We start from the raw sequence: 23,102 nt of genomic DNA, 5'->3' as shown, positions 1-23,102 counted from the left end.
ATTAACTTGTTTTAAGCAAATTGCCCCATTAAAAATCAAATTGCCCCCCTGTGGAGCATGGGCGTTGGGAACCCCTGATCTATATCCTCTTCTTAACAAACATTAGAAAAGAATAAAATTGAAATCTATTAAACATTACCAGAAATAACCCTTTATTTACACATTCAGAAATGATAACATAAATATTAAAAATGAATCCATTGCAGCACTGAAGATTTCCAAACCAGATAACCATAAAATATCACCAAAGATAACAAATTTTGGGACGTGTTATTTCCATGCAAGTCGCATGATGATTGCCAACATTGTTATCGATCACACAAATGTATTTCTGTAATTGCTTGATGGCGTATGCTGATAATACTCCTGAAATTTCATTTTGTGTATTTACAAAATGCCTACCTGCAACCTGCCTACCTGCAATCATTCTCTTTCCCTAGAGAATCCTACATGCGCATGTTAGTAGTTAATAAAGCTTTTTGTTAACTTTTATTTCTTTGTTATAGTATTTTTTGGGGGTTCATAGAATATCTGGAATATTTTTCTCACAATGAAATACCACCAAAGATAACAAATCATTATTTATCTACAGTCAGATAAACCATTTTTGTAGGATTTTTTCCTTCTTTCTCCCAGCCATCCTTAAGTCCCACAGATAAAATTCTAACTCCAATTTTCTTTTTTTTCCCATCAAGTTTTTTATTTTATACTATTTATACATATCAATGCATGAATGATGTGATACCTGGGTATCATACATTTCAATACAAATAGTCAAATATTACTCATAGTTATTATATTTCATTTTCATTATTTCATGTTGTTTATACATACTTTTTACTACTGCTTCAGTTTTAAAACCTCCCTCTTGGTCTTTCATATCTGCCTGTCTGTCTGTCTGTCTGTCTGTCTGTCTATCTATCTATCTATCTATCTATCTATCTATCTATCTATCTATCTATACATACACACACACATACAGACACACATATACATACATACATACATACATACATACATACATACATACAATATTCTAAGACGTTTCTTTTCTATTTCCTATCTTTCACCTGTTTTATTATTCATATTTCCCTTATTTAGATCTTCACATCGATTTATGTTAAAATTTCATCCTTCATTCTTTCATTATTCAATGTACACTTCTAGTGCCAATCACAATCATTTAAACGTTTAAAATAAATGTATTCTTATTACTTCCAATTCTCCGATCCGTGTAATTCTACTGTTAATACATATATCCTATATAATTCTAATATTAATACACATGTTTTTATTGAGATATATTCATGGAAGATCTTTTACTCTCTCTCTCTCTCTCTCTCTCTCTCTCTCTCTCTTTACCCATCGTCCCTTGCCCAGTTTTCGGTTTTCTTATAGTCTCTTTGCTTCATCTGTTCAAGTTCTTATCTTTATCCAAAGCCATTTGTAATTTCTATGAAGTTAACTCCAATAAATCTCTCACATTTCAATTTAAAAGAATAGTCTACATTGCTCTTAGGGTACATTGTTTGTATGTCCTTTTTTATTGTTAAATGATCATGCAATTCTACTTGTAGATCCAACATTTCCATCTCATTTTTTTATTTGTAAGTTTTAATCAGTCTGCCTTGAAGTCCAGTTTGTTGTCTTCAAAGGAGTTTGTTCATTTTCGGTAGCAAAGTTTAGTTCTAGTAAAGAGTTAAAAAGCTCAAGGACTTCTTCATATGCCCATACATCAAATGTTTCCCTATCATGTGCTTTAGTAATAGACCTTCAAAATCTTGCTTCACAGGGAAAAAATGTAAACAAAGCAGACTTTCCCTACAGGAAAAGATCTTTCTAATTAGTTTCAAAGTCTTTCTTTAAACCAGTTTCATGAAGCATTAGCATTTAAACTCTAAAAACAACTCTAAAGCCACTTCTTTGTGGTATTTTGCAAAAAGTTATCAAAATAAAAAAAAAAAATCTTACAAAGCTGAAAAGGTGTAGTTTCCATTAAAAAAAAACAAAAAAAACTCAGCCAGCAACTTTATAGGCTTGCAGTTCTGAAGGTTTTTCAGTCTTAAAGAGGCAGTTAAAAAATTAAACCCCAGAATGATTAAAAAGAATGAGGCTTGGTCATGCCTTGAATCCATGAAAGGCTGCATTTAGGGTTCAGAACAGGATGGAACCTGCAACTCACAGTTAATTGCATGTGGCAAGTTCTGTCATCTGCACACAAAAATCAGCTGTTGGGGTGTATATATTTATTAGTAAACTTTATATGCTGTTCTTCCCAATAAGGAACATAATGTGCACCAAGGGTGGGTTGCTGCCGGCGTTAATGCCAGATCGCTTCACGCATGCACAGTTGCCTGTAAATTGTTCTGCGCATGTGCAGAACATGAAAAAATGACTGAAAAACAAGCCGGCAATGGCAGCGGCGATTGTGGAACCGGTTCAGGGGCGTGGCCAGCCTGCTGTCCCTACTGGTTTGGCGACCCAGTCCCAATTTCCACTACCAGTTCACCCAAACCAGTGCGAACCAGTAGCAACCCACCTCTGATATGCACCCCCAGAGCTCTCTTTATTCCAGAGAGAATTTCAGCAGTCTGGGCCTCATATCTAGTTGCCTTTTCAGCCATAGTGGCCCTGCAATCTGCACCAGAGTGGAGAAAAATGTGGGCACCAACTTGCCTTGCTTCAATGAAAGCCTGGATTGTGTCCTGATATCTTTTTGTAAAAAAATGTTTATTAAATTTTCATAATATAAATGCAAATTAAAATAAAGACAGTAGAAAAATGGAGAAGGAAAAAAGGGGTAAGAGAGAAGTGTAGGGTAGAGAGAAAAAGAAGAAAAATGTGTTAACCTCCAACTTTTCTCAGAGCAGTAGAATAAAAATAAGATACACTCTCACTTTTTCTTTGACATATTTAACATGCTAGGAATATTAGACTAACAGACTTGTCTAATCAGCAAATCCCAAAGTCAAAATTTCATATATATTTTCTTTCTGTCTTCAGTCTAGAAGTAGTTTCCAAGTAGCAACAAAACTATGTATTTTTCAATTAAAGCATTTGATTCTGCCATCCCTGCTAGCTCCATCAGTTTCTCCATCCATTCTTTCATTGTGAGGATTAATGTATGTTGCCCATAAATAATTCTTGCTGCACTCAGCATATACAGCAGGGATGTCAAACTTCATCACGGCAGCGTCACATGACATATCGCACCATTTTCCCCCTTCGCTAAACCAGGCATGGGTGTGACCAGTGTGTGACACATCCAGCCCACAGGCTACGAGTTTGACAGCCCTAATATACAGCAACAAAGGACAGAGTTTTTTTAAAAATTCCTTGTCCAGTTATTTGGTTCTGATATCTTGATGGAAACCTTAATCTTGTTTTGTCCAGAAGAAAAGGCTGCTCTTAAAGCCTATTTTGCTCTTCAAAGACAGCCTTGTCATGACAATTCTTGACATTATGGTTGTCAACAAGACCTTTCAGTATTCCCCGTCCCCCCAACTCTTATTTTTCTTCAAATGGAGAAGATTTATGCCTCGTTTTCCTCCTACATTCTTTTTCTCTCTTTAAGACAGACTACTGGGAACCTAGCCAGAATTTACTACAAAACCCAACATACTAACAGAGCCTTTTGGCCCTCTTTTTCTGGGAAGAATAGTTAGGTCTTTTCTCCAAAAGGCCTAGCAACAGTGGAACACTTCCAGCAGGAACCCCTAGAAAGATGGGGTTGGCATTTTTTGGACTATTTTCTTACTATGTCAGGCCAGTTAGAAGCTGCTGGATGAATCATACACCATTGTGTAAATAGAAAAAATAAGTTAAATGTTGTCACTGATACAGAATTTGAGCTAGGGGGAAAATACCAGCAAGTAATACATAGATTATTTCTGTCACGGATCTTTAAAATCTACAGATATTAAATACACAGCCTGGCCTTTAGATGTGCTGAGACCACAATATCCAGTTATTTACTTGTGTGGTGCAGTACCTGCACTGGATCAAATCAATTCAGTGTTTCATTAGTCAACTGACTGTATAAACTAGCTAAAAATCATGCAACTAAATCTAAATTCATCGTATCTGGTTATTGCACCAGGTTGGCAAAGACTGTTGTAAATTGAATAATGATGTATCTTCAACTTTTATACAGTAACTGCTTTTTTCTTTCCAACAGAATGATTGTGCCTTGGTGTGTCGTTTGTGAGTTTTGGGCATTTAAAGAGTGCCATAACACTACTGTTGTAGGTACAGCATCGTCGGGGCTGAGAAGCATCCCCTGGCCAGGGCTTCGGATAAAATTGAAGGGCTGCATCCTTTTCCTCATTGTGCCTCACCTGAAGCTCGTACCTATCTTGAGTTATCCGCCTTGTGAAGATGCTGGAACCACTCTAGCCTCTTCCTTTTTATGCCTCTGGATCTGTGTTTTGCAATTCTTCAAGTGTTTGCACAATTTATTTCCTTTTTAAATATATATATTTGTACTGGGATGGGTTTTAAATTATGAAAATTATTGTTTTGGAAGCAGACTTTTAAGAATGAGTACTGTTTCCACTAAGATTATTTTTTGTACATTTTTAAAATCATAATGGGTGTTTAACAGAGGCATATTTTAGAAGTGTGCTTTTTTAAAAAAAATTATTGAAATAATATATGTCACTTTAAATCCCTGTGGCTGCTCCAATGAAGTTTTTGTCATATTACAGTACTGTTAAATTGTTTGGCAGACTGGGTAGATTATTTTTGTAGCTGTTCAGAAGTGAGCAAACTAATCAAATTTAACTTGATTTGTATATGAACACTACATTAATTTTTCTTGAAATAAAACAGTACCTTTACTTATTTTTTTCTTGTGGCCGATGCATTTTGTGATACTATCTTAATTTTAGTCCCTGAAATGTTTAGAATATAAATTCCAAATGCTTGAGGTTTTTTTTTCATGTTTTGCTATCCTTTTAACTCTAAACTTAAAATAATCTAAACCATTTCTTCACAAGTAGTTTTGCAAAATTCTTTTTAATATATGCAATTTCTCCACATAGTGTATATTTCAAAGTACATGCCTCCCACTTTGAGAAGATGCTGTAGGCCAAATATATAACAAGTTTTTATTACAATCATTAACACATTTTTCTATGTAATTGTGAGCCGTTCCAATTCATTGAAAGTAAATCTAATCCACCAAATTCCAAGTTCTATACAAAGGATTACATAATAGTGCTTCTCCAGGACAGTAATGGTGAACCTAGGACAAGTCGGTCAAAGGCAACATGCCACGATGCTTTGGGCGACATGCTAGTGTTCACCAATACCCATCAGCTATTTTTAAGCGCTCACTGCATTATCCTGTGATTTTTGAAGGTTGCAGAAGTCTCCTGAGAAGGCAAGGCTCTTATTCTTGACCCTCCAAAAATTGTTTGGGAAAGGGGTATGCTTTTGTAAAATTTTCTGAGGCTGCAGAGGCCAAGGAAGATCATTTTCTAAAGCCACTTCAAGAATGAAAGCATTGTGTAGGTAGGCCACAGGGACTTGTGAATAAAGAGGACATTGCCTGAAATTAAGCAGCGTATGATATAGATTCTGGGGATCACACAGAATTGGATTTTAAAAAAAATAAATGAACATGTAAAGAATTGTGTCTCTTTTGATTTGGGACAGCAATGTGAAATGGCAGCAGAGTCAAGTTAGATATTTCTGAAATGTTGACATGTGAAGATCAAAATGTTTGCCACCAGTGATATAGAGAAAATGATACTGGCATGTTGAACAATGATACAAATCATTCTTGCCAAGCTGAGAGGCATAAACTACGATCTGAGGTACAGGGCAAGGTGATTCCCATTTCCTGTGGCCCAATGAACTTTAATGAACACCTCATCAAATCACTAACAACTGGTCTTGCTCAAGACTTTGTTATAACCTATTCCAAAGAAATATAGTTGTAGTCTTCCTGTGACATCTTCTCAAGGTTGTCTACTTTAAAGGGCTGCTGTCAGCCTTGCAAGTCTAATTGTGTTTTTCCTTTCCTCTCGTTTATATCCCAGTGAATCAGAATGGAATTTGCTTCTTTCCAATACTATCTTGTTTCCCAGAATCCCCAGGGACTATTTCAGGCCATATGATGGTACTTGCATAGGGAGTAGGGACTGCAACTACTAAAAAAAAACGAATAAAATTAAATACAGTAATAACAAAGCTGAATGTTGTAAACTAATGATTAGCAACTTAAAAGAAACGGGACTTGGAAACCATAGGCAAATATTTTCATTTCTTCTTATATCCATTGTGAAAAATACGTGCCACTGCTCCTATTTCCAGAAAACAATGTTTCCCAGATGAAACACAGTAAAAGGCCAAAAATCTCAGGGGTACATCCTCTGATTTGTACTCACTCTCCCAGATTTAATTCCTGGGCTAGAGACTACAGCCTGAAAATATGAAATAGTACAGAACTAGGCAGATATAAGGGACATTTACATGTTCTTATTTTAGAATACAAGATCCTTTTTCTGGCCAATAAAGTGACATCAAATTCGAAAAAAGTATTGGGGGAAAATTGCATACACAATGGGCAAATACCTGATTTTGTCACATTTTATGTACACAAATTAGTGACAGTCTATATTTCTACACTATCCCTCACACTCTGAAATAGTTTCTGTTTGTGAGCATGTAAGAATGGACCATCCAATTTCATTGCTGATGGAGCCATGCTGCAGACAGAAGTGTTTTTCGAAGTATCTTGTTTTGGCAGGTGGAAAGGGGAGAAAATAATATCCTATTTCTAAACTTACTAAGAATTAATTAGTGAAAAACAATTTCAATTACATCCTTTAAAAAATTATTTCAAAAATACAAAAGTAACATCTTACACTAAGCACTAAAATATCTAATATATATTCATTTATAGTTATTATTTGGAAGATTTGTTAAAAGCTTTGGTCTTAGGCATATCTAGCATAAAATGCAGCCAACTTAGCGACATCTCTTAGAGACAGCCATGAGTGTATCGTTTCTTTGGTGGCAGGTGGATATTTTGAGAGTTCATGGATTCTATGTTTGCCACCATAAGATCAGGTAAGGGAGAACTTCTCTTCAAGCTCAGTTGCTGATGTTGCTTGGCATTTTTTCCAAAAGCCTCTTGAGGGGTAGAAACGTCTATGTTCCTGACATGCAAAAAGCCGTCGGCTCCTGACTGGATTGGACTGTTCTTCCTATCACAACTTTGTTTTAATTTAGGATTAAATCTGCGATAAAAAGATTCCACTTCAGGGAGGTCAGCAAGATTGGTCATTGACATGGTATCTACCAGGTGATTGTATGCCAACGGGACTGGATTTCTTGCATGCTCCTGCAATGGGGGCGAGGCCTCTTTCTTCCATACTTCTACATGCATCTTTCGGTGAGGTGGCAGCAATCTGGGCCTCTTCCGCGCTGGAGACTCCATCAGTAAATCAGAAACGCAAATCTGTAGGAGTTCCTCTTCGACACTTGTCATGGATTCACTTGGCACCTTCTTGTCTGTAGCATCATGGTTGCTATGCCAAGATGCCACAGTATCTTGCTGTGGGCAGTGTTCACCTACACATACACCCCCAGGAGTTGGGTGCATTCGCTCTGGAGGAAGAGGCATTACTTTCACATAGTAAACAGCGTTTTCATTAGGTTGCAATGAGGCCCTTGTTGGTAAATCTGACAGGGCCTCCTTGTTCCTTGTCCGCATTTCCTGGACAGAAAAATCAACTTCCGACTGAGATGCTAGTGTTTGAGAATACAATATGGGGCATGGCTGGAGTTTCAGCTTTTCATTCCATGCTTGAAGAAACTTCTCCCTGCAAGATTTTGGCTTTTCTGCGCCATTGGGATGCACGGCCATCTTATCTTTTGTGGCTGCTGCCTCCATGAGAGTTTCTGAGATTTAAAGATTGAGATAGAAATGAAAGTTAATGAAAAGAGCTTTCTAATATGTAATTTGCTACAGGGTGGTACTTCTAGTATTTTCCCTCGCCTCCAGGTCTCTAATTGATGTAGGAATAGCTGTAGTGTTGCCAGGCAACACACATTCTAGATCTCACAGGCCTGGAGTAAGCTTCGTGGCCTAAGCCATGGAAGCTGTAGCAGTTGGGACAAAGATCCAAACTTTTCAGGGTCATAAGCATTCTAACATTAGTAATCTGGAACAAATGATCAGTTAATTTAGGTCAGGATGCCCTTTTTACATGGAATCTATTCCTAACCAAAGCTGCAGCTGGGAAACCTTGAATATCTTGTATGTGTTTACAGCAGTGTTTTTCAACCTTGGCTGCTTGAAGATGTGTGGGCTTTAATTCCTAGAATTCCCTAGCCAGCGGGCTCACTGGGGAATTCTTGGAGCCAAAGTCCACAATATCTTCAAGCTGCCAAGGCTGAGAAATACTTATTTACATTGCGTTTATGCACCCAGAAATCAGAAATGTTTTCCTTTCTGATTATATGCTGTCATAGTCCTCCTGTGGCTACTCACAGAGAAGAGGGCCCTGAAACTTGCAGAAGCCACTCCCGATCTGCTGCTCTCTTGACATACTGGACTTCAATCAAACACTGGAGTTAACACTGACTTGAAGACACAAAACAAAGAAACAACTGGATCAATAAATAATGTGCTATTCACCCACTGTATAAATATTTTGCTTGCACTTTTCTGTCCAAATATCATTTGGTGTAGTGATTAATAACAGCCAGTTTGGTATAGCATCAGTCTAGCAACAGTGAGTTCTAATCTTGCCTTAGGCATAAAGCCGACAGGGGGACTATGAGCCAGTCACTTTCTCTTAGCCCTAGGAAAAAGGCTATGGCAAATCACTTGCCCAGAAAATCACAGGGACTTATCCAAGTAGTGTCTGAGAATTGGACACAATTGAAGAGAGGAAGAAAAATAAAAAAGCAGCCTCGCTCTCTGACCTATGACATTTCTGAGGACCCAGGAGAGCCCGCACTTCCGTGCCCTGAGCCTGCCTGACTGAGTGACCAACCAACCAACAATTAGGCAACAAAGGATCTGTGAAATGTTTTTCCAAATGTGTGTCATTTGATTGCTCTGGTTCTTCTCTTCCTGGGCATGAATATTTTAGCAAATCGCCTCCGGTTTCTTTTTGAGGAGGAAGAGATTGGATTATGAATTTCCTTTTCCTTTTCAAAGCAGTAACATGATCTCCTGAAGCACAGAAGCAAATTGGGGAGATTCAATTCAATAGCTGTTTGTTCTGTGTAAGTGTGTGTAAGGAGGAGACAACACTGATTCACTTGCAATTGGGTTTCAAAAAAAGCTATGGTTACTAAATAAAAGGGATATACTACCAAATGCCTCACCTTGGTCAATAACCCTCTTGGCTTTTAATTTACTACCTAACTAAAATTATTTACCTGATTTGAAGTGGTTAAACTGTGAAAAAGTTTGTCAGGCAGGAAAGACCAGTTCTCCATGGGAAGATCCAATTAAATTAATGTACTGCTAAAAGGCCTATACATAGGAATCTTCTCAACTGCTTGGAGTTAGATAAGTATCAACTGAATTTAAGGGGGGGTATGTGAATTTAGTCCATGGCTACATAGGGAATCTAGACCGATCCTTCTTTTAACACACACACACACACACACACACACACAGAGAGAGAGAGAGAGAGAGAGAGAGAGAGAGAGAGAGAGAGAGAGATTCTGCCACTCCTTCACCTAAATTTTCCTGACTAATTAATACTCATCTTTTCCTGAAAAGCAGAGAGATGTATCTCTTCTTTAATCCAATGAGGATGCAAAATTAGAATATGGGATGGATACAATTTCAACAATATCTACTTTAACAATATGCACATTATCCAAGCCAGCTCAATCATCAACTCATGCACATTGTCTCTTGAGCTGAGCGGCAACCCTGCTTTTCTTGAATCTATTCTTTTCATGCCAATTTTCTTTCAACCAAATATTATCGCAAACCTTTGAAAGTCATATGCTGATCTCAATGCTTTAATTTTAAAAACAGTATGTCCGGATTTGACTTCCAGGAGAAAAATGGTGAAAATGGTGATGACAGTGGCAGAATGAAGAGCTGGCAAGCTCTTCAAATTCCTCTCCCAATCAGGAAAGCTCATGAGAATGTCTACAACATAATAGGATGAGATTTTTAAGGTTGGACATTAGAGGGAACTAGAAGGAACTAAAGATTACAATTAAAGGAAAGTAACACATGTAAGTATTAACATTTGACATACTGAAGGATATTTTTGAACAATGGCCCTAGAAGCTAATTTTAACTTTTGATTGTGTTTAAAAGTTATGGAATAGAAATAAATTTGTCAGACAAGACTGAGACCTATTGGAAAATGGTTTTTAAAAATGAGAGGCTAGAAGAATGACATGGAAAAAGATGCTACACTGGACATGTAAATGAAACCGGCTGATATGTTAATAATTTAAAGGGATATGCAAATAACAAACCAAAAGAGTTACCTAGAAACTTTCCTATATTGAAATTGCAAAAAGGAATTGGTAGAAAGCTTTGAAGAATTTTGTGAGAAGGAACAATGACAAATGAAAAGAAATAAAGTGCTAAGACATTATTTGAAGGGTCAGGATTCAAATTATTAAAAGTAAAAGGAACAAATACAAACTTGGTTTATTTGATCAAATAGATGTGCTATTATTTCTGCTAACCCTTAACAGACTTTTGCTGATCAGGAGTGAAATGATGAGTTTTAAGGATTTGTTTATAGACAAGAGATGAGTTATGGAAAGAAGTCACCTTCAAAAAAAAAGGTGAAAAGTTTCTAAAATCATCTGTACTTGTGATGAAGGGGAAGTTACTCCTTTTTTTACTATTAATATATTCTTTCTTTCTTTCTAGTTTTCCTTCTATTTTTCCTATTCCGCATTTTAAAAATTCTTTTTAGCTTGCATTTATGTTTATCTTTTAATAAAAGTGTTTTTTAAAAAATTGGCAAGATTTCAGTGGGATATGCAAATGTGCACTTGGTCTTAAAAGCCCAGGAATCCTACCACAGAAAACAATGCCCACCCAGCTTTTATGATTCTCCAAACCACAAAAAGGTAATGAATCATTATTAGCAATACACCCATATTTTACAGTGAACAATGGTTTGAATACTTTCTGCTATTTCTGCATCAATGAATTTTTACAAAGCAAGGATGCTTTCCACTTTAAGAGTAGAAAATTAGAATGTAAATTGAAACCCCAAGGAAGGAGAACTTAAAATGGTCCCTTCCACTTCTTGTCCAAGATGGCCATTGGTCCTCACGTCTTTACAAGCACCCAATCCCCAGGTTGAAATGGATGTATTGGATGAGCTTCGATAAAGAGGTGGAGGTTGTGGAGGAAGAGGAGGAGGAGAAGGAAGAGGAATAATCCTATTTTGAGAGGAAAATCAAAATCAGATTAGATTTAAATTTAGCATGTTAACCTTATATTTAGAACCACTAGGTTGTCTCAGAAACCCCTGCAAGTTTTAGAAACTGTCAAAAATTCAGTGAAATCAACAATCAGAATTTATTAAAATAAACATGGATAATTTGGAAGAAATTTAGACTAGAAAATTGGAGTTTCCTAATTTGCTATGTTAATGATTCTGGTTTTTTAAAAATGTGTCATACAATATATAAAGAGAAATTAATGAAATTTTTTTTTTAGGTTTAATAATGAATGTTTCCAAATGGCTTTGTTCCCAAAACCTACTGATTTTACCGACTGATTTATTTACTGATGTAAATTTGAAGGTACATGAGTAGACATGCTTTAATTATACAGTTTGATTGCTTTGCATTTGTTAAATATTCCAGCCAAGATGTTGGAAGGAAGTTAAGTTTTAAAGGTATTTGTGTGTTGCTAAATTATGTTCCATAAATGGGGAATGTATCTACATGTAAGGAATTTTGGATTGGCTGCCTGGATTGTCGCTAAGTGAATTGTCTTGTGTTGTTGGAAAGACCTTTGTGTATCATATACCAACTATAATATTCTATGTCTCCCTAATAGTTTTGTGTGTGTGTGTGTGTGTATGTGTATACATACAATACAATACAATAGCAGAGTTGGAAGGGACCTTGGAGGTCTTCTAGTCCAACCCTCTGCCTAGGCAGGAAACCCTATACCGTTCCAGATAAATGGCTATCCAACATCTTCTTAAAGACTTCCAGTGTTGGGGCATTCACAACTTCAGGAGGCAAGCTGTTCCCCTGATGAATTATTCTAACTGTCAGGAAATGTCTCCTCAGTTCTAAGTTGCTTCTCTCCTTGATTAGTTTCCACCCATTGCTTCTTGTTCTACCCTCGGGTGCCTTGGAGAATAGTTTGATTCCCTCTTCTTTGTGGCAACCCCTGAGATATTGGAACCCTGCTATCATGTCTCCTAGTCCTTCTTTTTATTAAACTAGACATACCCAGTTCCTGCAACCATTCTTCATATGTTTAGTCTCCAGTCCCCTAATCATATTTTTTGCTCTTCTCTGCACTCTTTCTCGAGTCTCCACATCTTTTCTACATTGTGGAGATCAAAACTGAATGTAGTATTCCAAGTGTGGCCTTACCAAGGCATTATAAAGTAGTATTAACACTTCACGTGATCTTGATTCTATCCCTCTGTTTATGTAGCCTAGAACTGTGTTGGCTTTTTTGGCAGCTGCTGCACACTGCTGGCTCATATTTAAATGGTTGTCCACTGGGATTCCAAGATCCCTTTCACAGTTACTACTATTGAAGAAGGTACCACCTATACTGTACCTGTACCTGTACCTGTACTGTACTGTACTGTACTGTGCATTTCGTTTTTCTTGCCTAAATGTAAAACCTTACTCTTTTCACCATTGAATTTCATTTTATTAGATAGTGCCCAATGTTCAAGTTTGTCAAGATCTTTCTGTATTTTAAGCCTGTCTTCTGTAGTGTTGGCTATTCCACACACACACACACACACACACACACAAAATTTGGAAGAGAAAAATGGAAGTAATAAAACCATATTAGTTTTAATATTAAATTAGGTTACCCAACTACTTTCCTGTGGCCTGGCACATAAACAGTTAATTCAGAGCTTACAATTTTCTAGCTTGGCTAGCATTGGCTTTATTGAAATGTATTTTTAGAAATGGTCCTTTTTCTCAAAAAGAATGTAATAGCATGCATCTGCTAAACAAAACCATTTCCTGTTGAAGAGTCAACATTGCTTTATTTTGTCTCCTACCATAAGCCTGCATTTGCAGACTATCATTCACTTTATTTAATTACCTTCCGTTCTCCAAAAGTGTTTTCTTCTAAGACACTTGTATCTTTAGTTACACATCAGGCTGAAAACCATCACTGGAATCACTGCTTTCTGTTGGCATAAAGAAACCAGACATTTACTGCATTTATTTATTTACAAAATTTATAAGCCACCTAATTAGTTACAACACTGGAAAGCTTATAAAATAGAACAATACAAGTATGACAAAAAGACCAAAAAATACACCAAAAATCTGGAAAAAAGCAACAATCATTTAAGGAGAACTAAATCTAGCATCACCCAAGGGATCCATCATCCACTAGAGCCAAAATCCTGGGGATACCGCCAGGTTTTAAGGATTTGTAGTGGAAATTTTGAGTAGTTTGGAGGATCGGCAAATGCTACCTCCGGCTGGCCCCAGAGTGGGGTGGGAATGGAAATTTTACAGTATCCTTCCCCTGCCATGCCCACCAAGCCACACCACACCCATCAAGCCACAGCCACAGAACCGGTAGTAAAAAAAAATTCACCACTGGGGGGTAGGGTATACTGCTCAAGAAGCCAAGTGTCATGACAGGCAATGCTGGGTCTCATCATTTTAGGATTCAGAACAGGTGAAATTTACAATCATTAAAGGAATTTTGGCCATGTCAGGGGAAAGTAAATATAAACCCTTGTTTTATATTTCACCCCAATACTGTATATTGCAAAGATCTAGCTGCATGAAATCTATGCCATTCATTCTAGCTGCACGAAATCTATGCCATTCATTGATGTGAAGGTGGAAGCTGTCTTCAACAAGTGTTTTAAAGGAAACTACAGTAAGTCAATCTGCTTATGTCTCAAAATATTATTTGTAGAAATCTCTCTAAAATGTGTTTAACATATAGGGTGGAGAGGAAAGAGGGATGGGGAATTATTATTATCTGCTCCACTGAATCCAAAGAAGAGGCCAGTTCTATGGGATCAGTGTTCTTGGGAATTGGTAGTGTCACCTGATCTCTTCTCTACTGAAATTTACAATCAGTTTCTTTTCTCTTTGAAACTGGAAGGTGCACAAGATTACTTCCATTTATTTATTTATTTTGGGGGGGGGGGGTTGCAGTGGATATGCCTTCTCTGGAATTGACTTCCCCAATTTATTTGTTTATTTATTTTGGAGAGATTCTTCTTTTTGTCTTCTCATATTAAAACTGGCATTCTGGATTACTATGTAGTAATACCATGCATTATCACATAGGCTTAAGTCAGATTAAAAAAAACATTTTATAGTTTATTTTCAGATGGGTTTCAGATGTTGCAGCTTCTCTGAACTTAAGTGCTGACTTTTCAAGGCAAATTCCTTAAAATAACAGTCCACTTGGTCAATTGCATGTACAATCCCTGGATGGTTAGTTAGCCATCTCTGGATGATACAAAAGATGAATGATTAAGAATTTGACTAGCATTGGGATTTTTTGAAGCTAGCAAGTTTATTGCCGAGCCTGATCATATTGGATATTTGGATTAGTGGACTTCACAATCCATTTCATCCCCTAGTACTGAATGCAATATTGCTTCAAAGTGGAATCTGAATATCGGCCCCTAAGAACTGCACAGTTCCCCCCCCCTTCTTCCTAGAATCTGTTATCTTGGTGGCCTTCATAAACAGAATTCATAGACTATCATCCTCTCCCGTTTCACTGCGTAAAAGATTCAGCAAAACAAGATAGAAGAACCACAAGATTGTGGGTTATTTTTTCTGATTTAATCTCAGAAAATTTAGCCTTTGTCAGGTTGATGTAGAGTATATTGGGGATGGTGACTCTTTTGAGAGCTGTATGCAATGAAATTTCATTCCAATGTACACCGATTAGTGTCCATTTAAAGTGACCCATAAAGTTATTCTAAGCCCAAGAAGAAGAAAAAGCATCCCTCTCCGTTATCGTCTCCAAATTGAACAGTTTATGCTACGCATTTACAACAACATCCTGACCCGAGAACGTTTCTAATTTGACTGACTGAGCAACCGGGGTTAAGCGACCCTCGGAAGCTTTCCATCCAATTTAAATTGCACGCGAGAAAGGAGTCGCAGTCCCGTCCGTTCTTTCTCCAACAGACGAGATTTTGCGCTCAGGCCACCGCGGGGCCCTGGCTGGCAGACGCGTTCCCCCGCTTGGCAATTGAACTATGTAAACTCCGGACCCGATCACTCCCCTTTACTCTTTTGGTTTGAAAAGAGCGCGTGAATTGGGGTTACAAGTTGAACCTGGTCGGTAAACCAAGCCCAGCGCGACACCGCGGCTCCTTGCTAAGTTTGACTTCCCCAAGGGCGCGTGCCGCGCTTCTTCTGCCACGCGATCCTGAGCCATTCCCCAAAGACGGACATTTTTATCCCGAGACGCCATTCGGTGCTGCCTCGAAAATCTGGTTGAAACACAATCTGGTGGAGAGGAGGGGGAGGAAGATCCGTCCAGCTGGGCCCCTCTCCTCGACCTTGGAAAGCCAGGAAGCTGGCACGGAAACCCCTGGGTCTTTTTCTTAAATCCGAGTCATGCAAGAAAACCCATCTTCCTATCCCATTCTTCTGAGCCTACATAGGGCACGCTGCACCAGTTGGAATAATAATTAATAATAATAATAATAATAATAATAATAATAATAATAAAAATAATAGCTGATGAAACTGTTGATCACATCCTCAGCTGCTGTAAAAAAATCGCACAGACTGATTATAAATTGCGGCACAATTCAGTAGCACAAATGATCCATTGGAATTTGTGCAAAAATTTTAATATTAAAACAGCAACAAACTGGTGGGAACATCAGCCTGAAAAAGTCACCGAAAATCAGATGGTCAAGATCTTGTGGGATTTCCGTATACAAACAGACAAAATACTGGCGCATAATACACCAGACATCCCACTGGTTGAGAAAAACAAGGTTACAATCATAGATATTGCAATACCAGGTGATAGCAGGGTCGCCGAGAAGGAACATGAAAAAATCGCAAAATACCAGGACTTAAAAATCGAAATTCAACGACTATGGCACAAACCAGCAGTGGTAATTCCAGTGGTAATTGGCACACTGGGTGCTATTCCAAAAGCACTGGAATTACATTTAAAACAGTTAAAAATTGACAAAATCACCATCAGTCAAATGCAAAAAGCCGCACTGCTTGGATCTGCACGCATATTACGAAAATACGTTACGACGTCCTAGGCCCCTGGGTGGGGCCCGACTAGTAACCAATGCCAAATCCGGCGAAACAACTGGCCGCTGTGATACAATTGTATAATAATAAGGCATTGAGCCTGGATTTGGGAAAGACCCAGGCCCAAAAGGGGAAACAACAACACACATTTGACTGATTCAATTATTTTGTCGAAGGGACATTGAAAGACAAGGAGGCTCCCCGCATCTAAAGGTGGAAATAAACGCGTTAATGTGGACTAAGCCCAAATCTTGTCCCCAAAAGGCGCCCCTGCCGCTTCGGAATGGCTATCGAAGAAATCGGGCAGAAGGGAAATACTCTTCCATTCCACCCAGGGAGATTCACGAGTGGCGATGGGAGGGGAAGGGGCAGCTAAGCCCTCCCGGCCTCCTCAGGGGCCCAGACTATTCCCTCGCGGCCTCTACTTTGCAAGGCTTCCCCTTGGCAGCGTCTGGCCTCGGGGAAAAAGAAGCGGACAAGAGGAATCAAAAGAGATAAGAGAGCCACTTCGAATGAGATTCTTTCGACTTCTAGGGGGGCCAAACTGGGAATCATTTAAAAAAATCATCATCATCATCATCTATACATGAGGGGAAAACCCATTAAAACCCGAACTAACCTGCTTCCTTCCAAACGTCCAGTCCCAGGAGGCGAGCTCTCAGGAAAAGCGAAGTCTATCTGGTTGGGAAAGCGATTGAAAAAGTGTTAAATCACGATCGGCTTTTGGGAGATTTATCTCCTTCTCGCCACCACCCCCAACGTAAGTGGATGTTAACTAAGTAACCTCTTACGGGCCGAGGGAAGAGATTCAGGCCCCACCCAACATGCAAAGAAGGGCTAGCATCCAGGTTTTATCTTAACGACCTTGCGGGGGTGCAGGATCTAGCTGCCTTTTTTTTCTTTTTTAACAATAGATAACAGCACTTTAACGCCGCCTCAAGCTCTTCCCTCTTTTTTCATCGCCCCAAGGCAGCCAGACAAAGTAGCTTGCCAAAAAAAAAAAACCACAACCCGGATGAGTTTGTGGTACTGAAAACTGAGGTTCAGTCATGGATCTCCCACCAGCATCTGAGTTTTCCTGGTAGGGTGGTGATAAGAGGGCCGGCATGGTGCAACAAGGGGGTTTATTACTGTGTAGGTAAGAAGCCCCCATCCTCTATCCATGGTCTACCAAAAAAAAGGTGGTTTACTCAGCAGCTGAGATGGAAAAGCTTCAAAAAGAGGTGGAGATTTATAGGTGGAAGGGGAGGGCAGCATTTTTCCTTGGAAAAGAACATGTGCACATAGATAATATTAATAAGATTATTAATATTATTATTATTATTATTAAGATAAAGATAAGGTTTGGGAGAAGTGTCAGTTAAGTTTCAGGTGGGATGCCATTAGCAAAAGGTCATACAGTGCAACCACAAATGCAATAATGGAGGAGAGAGAGAGAACAACAGCTTGCTGGTTCTTCATCAGAACTACATGTAAAGGCCATTTGCCTTCTTACCCAGTGGACAAGAGGTGTATATACTTAATTGCCTTTCCCCCCCCTTTTTTCATGGCTCCCTTTCAGTCCTCTTGATTCCATCTCAATGCTGCCCTGCATCAAGCAGAACCCAAAGAAACCAGTATCTCCTCAAAGTACAGGTATATTTCCTCATCTTCCAAGCAAGATACATGACACAAGAGCCACAATGTTTTGGGCTCAGTAGCTTTGATACAATTCTACCTACTTTTCTCTACTCTCATTTAGCTGGATGGTGGGACTGGATTTCGTTGAACCCACCCGCCTGCCAGGCTTCACCAGAAAAAGAAAAGGCCCCAGCCTAAAGTTGTTGGCTTTGAATTGATATGCAGATTTAATACTCCCAAGCTTAGAGTGGGGAAACAATTACAGTTTTTTACCTTGCTATTATCAGCTGGGATAGGGGCACATCAACCTTAATTGGATCTTTCACCATTTGGTGAGGGTCCCCACCCTCCCAATTCTCTGGTCTTTATGAAATCTGTTTCACTGAGCTTCATTTGACTCTTTTCCTTCTTTCTGTGCCTAGCAGTACATTTGTGATGGCAAATAAAAGTTTGTACCACAATTGATTCATTAGCTTACCAAATGCTGTAGTTGTTTTTAATACGCAAAATTGTTTAAGAAATTCTAGCTTTAAATCCACATGTCACAATCAGGAATACATAAATTAAAAATGCAGCTGTAATGGTTCCAATGAGTTAATTCCAATGTAAAATCTACAGTTTTTAAGAGCACTTTTTTGCGCTGTATCTGAATCTGGCATGTCCTCTACATTCAATCAAAACTCATTGGTTCTATTTTGCCAGCGGACTGCTAGCCACCTGGTGCCATTGCTGGTTGAAAAGTTCAACTGTGCCATGCAGAATCTTGAATTATTGATACTAGCTTCCCTTCATCCTTCTGTTCCTCACCGCATAGACTTCCTAGTTCAACCAAAGTTTGCTACCAAAGTGGATATGCTTATAAATATTGGAAAGACCTGTACTGGTTTTTAGAGAAATGATGGTCATGGTTTGTTTAGTTTTGCAAAAGTTTGAGTTCTGCTAACTTTGTCACAACTAATCCCTTAAATGAAATCAGAGTGGACAGGTAAGTAGGAAGAAGTGAAAAAAGTATGCTTGCTTTTGTGATATTAAGATAAAACAGAACTTTTAGTTAAAATGAAAACATTTTAAAATCAGGATGCACTGAAAATAAGGGTTTAGATCCCGAGTTAATAAAATGTTATTGCTGTAGTAGCTCCATTCACTTGGGATGCAGGACAATCTACCAAATTTTATCCGAGTAACTTTTATTAATGCAAGATAGACAAATAGGACTGTCTGCAAGTCTGAATTTTATTTGTGTTGCAATGCAAAAAGCTAACAGTTATGTATGTCATCACTTTTTATTCTAGCTAAAAAGAAAAAGTTGAAACCCTATCTAAATCAATATCAGACCTACCAATTTTTCAAATATAGGGTTTTCTTTCTCATACCCAATAATATTGTTCACATTTTCCCTATCAGCAGAGAGCACAATATTGCTTGTTTGATTTTTATGTACAATTTGTTCTTTTCAATTGCCACGGAGGAGGATTGCTGTATTTTTCTAAGGAGAATTTAAAAAGAAAATATATCTGCAGGTGTTTAGTGCTTGAGAAAAGTTAAACAGTTTAATTATATTCTGTGCTTGATGACTATTCACCTTAATTTAGCATCTTTGCTTGTAATGAAATAATGCATTAGTGCAGCTCCCAGGTTGTTTGCTTTATTGACATAAGCAGAAACTGTAATTTTGGACTTATCATAAACTACCTAGGATCCATTCTTCCTGCTAGGATTGCATTTGAATTGCATTTGAAAAGTTTAATTCTCCCAACTCTTTATTTCTTAAGCCGCAAAAAAATTGTCCTCAATCTCAATGCAGAGAGGAAGGAAATTGTATTTAAAGGCCAGGTATAAATATAAAGATAGAAATATTATATTTTTGTGTAACATTTTGCACAAGATTTGGTTGTAATATAATAGGTATGTTGGAATAATAAAACATTGATATCCTTACTGTCTTGAAATGTAAAGAAAAACATAAGTGTTGGATGGGCTGACAAGTCCCTAAAATCCTGGAGGACAAAATTACCTCAGATAATACAGAAATTGATCATCTTATTTGTAAGTGTGTTGCATTGCATATAAAGATTGTTATTTTCAAACGGTTGGACATAGAAATGGCATTTTTCTCTTCCTCCCCCTCACAGATATGCTCACAAATAAAGAAAAATGGCACCTTCTCAATCTATGGCAGAACAAAAAACACATCAAAAAAAGAAATCCAGCAATCCTTCCCAGAAAAAGAAAAAGTGTGCTGAAGAATTTAAAAGGCAGAAGAAAAAACAGAAGAAAAGAAAGAGCGATGAAGAAATGGATTCTGATTATAGATTTTCTGATCAGGATGGGGATTGTGTTTCCCTACGAAGTCTGAAAAAAAGTGGGAAAGATTTGACCAAGGGAGAAAAAAGGAGAGGCTTCAAAGAAGTAAAAGAAAAGAGACAAACTAGAGAAGGTCATTATGAGAGAAGATATGGAGAACCAATAACCTATTTGGGAGAGAAGGCTAAAAGAAAGACCCAGAGACCAGAATATCAGAGTTCAGAGCAACTACACAATGTCATTGTCAAAAGCTACAAACCAAGAGTCATTGAAGATCATGAGAAATATGCATTGAAAGAGGAAGATAAAGAGCGAGCAAGAAAGTATAAAACTACTCCTGATGCAGAATCTTTCAGAAGAGAAAGTGAGGAAGAGTTCTCTTGGAAGCAAGAGTCATGCCAAAGAAGAAATTATAATAAAACTGGAAAACAATCTAAATGGGAGGCTCATTCTAACAGCAGAAAGAGGTACAACAGAAGAAACAAGGAAGGCAAAGCAACGAAGGCTAAGAAATCAGCCAAAACCCTTTCCAAAGGAAGTCCTGTGAATTCAGAAGATTCATCATGTTTGGATTCCCAAGATGAATGCAGGTGGAACCAAAGAAGTGAAAATAAAGGGACAGGCAAGACCAAGTTCAAAGCAATAGAACAGAGAAGCTTTTTGGAAGATCACCTTGGTGATAAATGGCAACCAGCTTTTACAGAAAATCAGTTTGCCGGAGAAAGAAGACGTTATCGGACATCTCAGAAAACAACCAGGCAAAGGAAAGAAAAGCCTGAGATCAAAAACAAGAAGAAAGACTTTCAAAGTAAAGAAAATTATTTGAAGAGTAATGAGAAAATAAAGAGGAAGGAGAGAAGTCCAGTGACAGGAATAGCTCTACTCAGTGACAGCTACGAGCAAACTGACGATGAAAGCAGCCCAGAAAACTACAGCAGAAGCCACACTGAAGATGAGAGAGATTCTTGGGATCATGGAAATCCACCAGAATATGATGACTCTAACTATGAGGACAGTAGAGGTGGAAGTGAAAATACTGAAAATGAGATAAGTAGCACTGGGGGGGAAAGTGGCAGTAACAAAGGAACAGCACTTCTTGACATGACAAGATCAAAGTTCCATAATGCTAGCGTGAATAAGTCCCTACAAGAGAACACCATCGTAGAAGAAAATACAAGTTTCAGTGACCCAATGGCCAATATTCAAAGCACATCTTCACAATTGGTCAAATCTAGAAGTCAGGCTCCTAATAAATCTGATGTAGCCAAGCAAAGCTCCCATTTAGAACAGCAATCAAACCAAGTGAGTCGAACCACGGTGGATGGAATAGTTTCGCTGGCCAAAAGATATACGCACTCTGATTCTCAGCCTCAAATTCTGCTGAAGGTAGACAGCAAACATGCTAAAACCAAGATATTGGCAATTAGCAAGCTTTTTCCCCCCAGAAAGGAAACAGAAATTGGTTCTGAATTGGAGGAAACTGAAAGTCTCCATTTAGAAAAAAATACAAGGAAAAATAAATCACTTTCAAGATCTAAAGCGAAAGAACGTTCTGAGAAGAAAGACGCCGATGGAGGGAAAGTAGGAAAGGTCAAAATGGTTGCACACCAGACTCCAGGCAGCAAAGAGACCAAGGAGATTGCATGGGAACAAACTACTGGTGAAAAACAATTAATGTTTAAGCAACCCAGACACAGATCATTACAAACAATTTCAGCATTCAGGAAAGTAACCCATTGGCTCAGCCATAAACCTCCCACAAAAGCAAGCTTGAAACATCGTTTCTTAAAGATAGTGCATGCAATTGGCATCTCAGGATGGTTCTCCAAGAGGTTTGGTAAGAGGATGAGGAGCAGCCAACCATATGGATTCAGGAGAAGAATGGCCAACAGAATTGTTAATTTAGTTGGGCTGGCCAAGACGTGTAATAAGACTTCCACAGGACAGTACATGAGAAAGGATTTGGATAGCAAAGAATATTCTTGTTTTTCATCAAATTGTGATCAAATTTCAAATGAAGAGACTTTAATAGAAAAGGATCGGCAAGAAGGGAGGACTTCAAACCATCTCTTCAATGAAGCTGGTTTTACACGGATGAAGTCCAATGAACTTTCTGAGGAAGAAAATCATATTACTAACAATAAGTTCGCGATTGTATTTCCCCAGGTTCACCAATTAGTGAATTCAGAAAATGATTCTCTTGGAGTCTCTAGAAATAATGGGAAAAGAAATACACAAGGATTCCCTTACAGTGTTCAAGCTGATGAATCCATACTAAGTAAGCACAATCGTGTGAAATCTAAAGTAAATGAAAATTCTTTGTAGTACATGAAGACTTTAAAGTCAAAAATGTACAACTGGTTATTTTCTAAATGCTTCTGCTGTGTCCTATTTCTTCCAAGTTTAGGTTCCCAGTGCATTCTCTTTTTGGGCTCAGCTACTGTTCTTTAGTAGTAATGTTCTTACTAATGGCTACATGCAGGATGTTCTTGCTTCTTAGAGTCAAAATTTAGTAGTACTAAGGGGATCAGTCCCAATTCTCTACTCTACTCTTTCTGTAGCTGAGTCCATTTCACATATTGATTATATTCTTCCCTTCTGTGTTACTGGGAATAAATAAAATGTTGGACATTGAAACAAACCACGCACAAATTAATGGACTATCCAATATGCATGGTCTTCGCTGTTCTCCAAAATACATATGTTCAGATGTGACACTGTCAAAGGAGATTATC

General features: G+C 38.1%; 2 protein-coding genes across 4 annotated transcripts in view; one reads left to right on the top strand and one right to left on the bottom strand.

The window, feature by feature from the left end:
* The window catches only part of LLGL2 (LLGL scribble cell polarity complex component 2), an 84,606-nt gene extending 79,764 nt beyond the window's left edge, over positions 1-4,842 (top strand). For all 3 annotated transcript variants that reach the window (XM_087709939.1, XM_087709937.1, XM_087709938.1), the window contains one exon: positions 4,178-4,842. In XM_087709939.1, coding sequence (XP_087566065.1) covers positions 4,178-4,182 — 5 coding nt within the window. In that variant the 3' untranslated portion in view covers positions 4,183-4,842. The remainder of the gene's footprint in view (positions 1-4,177) is intronic.
* Positions 4,843-6,988: 2,146 nt separating this feature from the next.
* Positions 6,989-7,876, bottom strand: LOC148048161 (uncharacterized). The gene is made up of 2 exons (XM_087708251.1): positions 7,514-7,876; positions 6,989-7,480 (listed from the first exon to the last, which is right to left on the bottom strand). Exons 1-2 carry the CDS (start codon positions 7,874-7,876, stop codon positions 6,989-6,991), a joined length of 855 nt encoding a protein of 284 aa, XP_087564377.1.
* Positions 7,877-23,102: the final 15,226 nt, after the last annotated feature.

The sequence above is a fragment of the Thamnophis sirtalis genome, unplaced genomic scaffold (assembly GCF_051295495.1).
Source record: "Thamnophis sirtalis isolate CommonGarterSnake01/CBP01778 unplaced genomic scaffold, rThaSir2_p1.2 scaffold_3, whole genome shotgun sequence".
NCBI lineage: Eukaryota > Metazoa > Chordata > Lepidosauria > Squamata > Natricidae > Thamnophis > Thamnophis sirtalis.
Note: the sequence above shows the minus strand (reverse complement) of the source record. Positions and strands in the feature narration are given on the sequence as shown.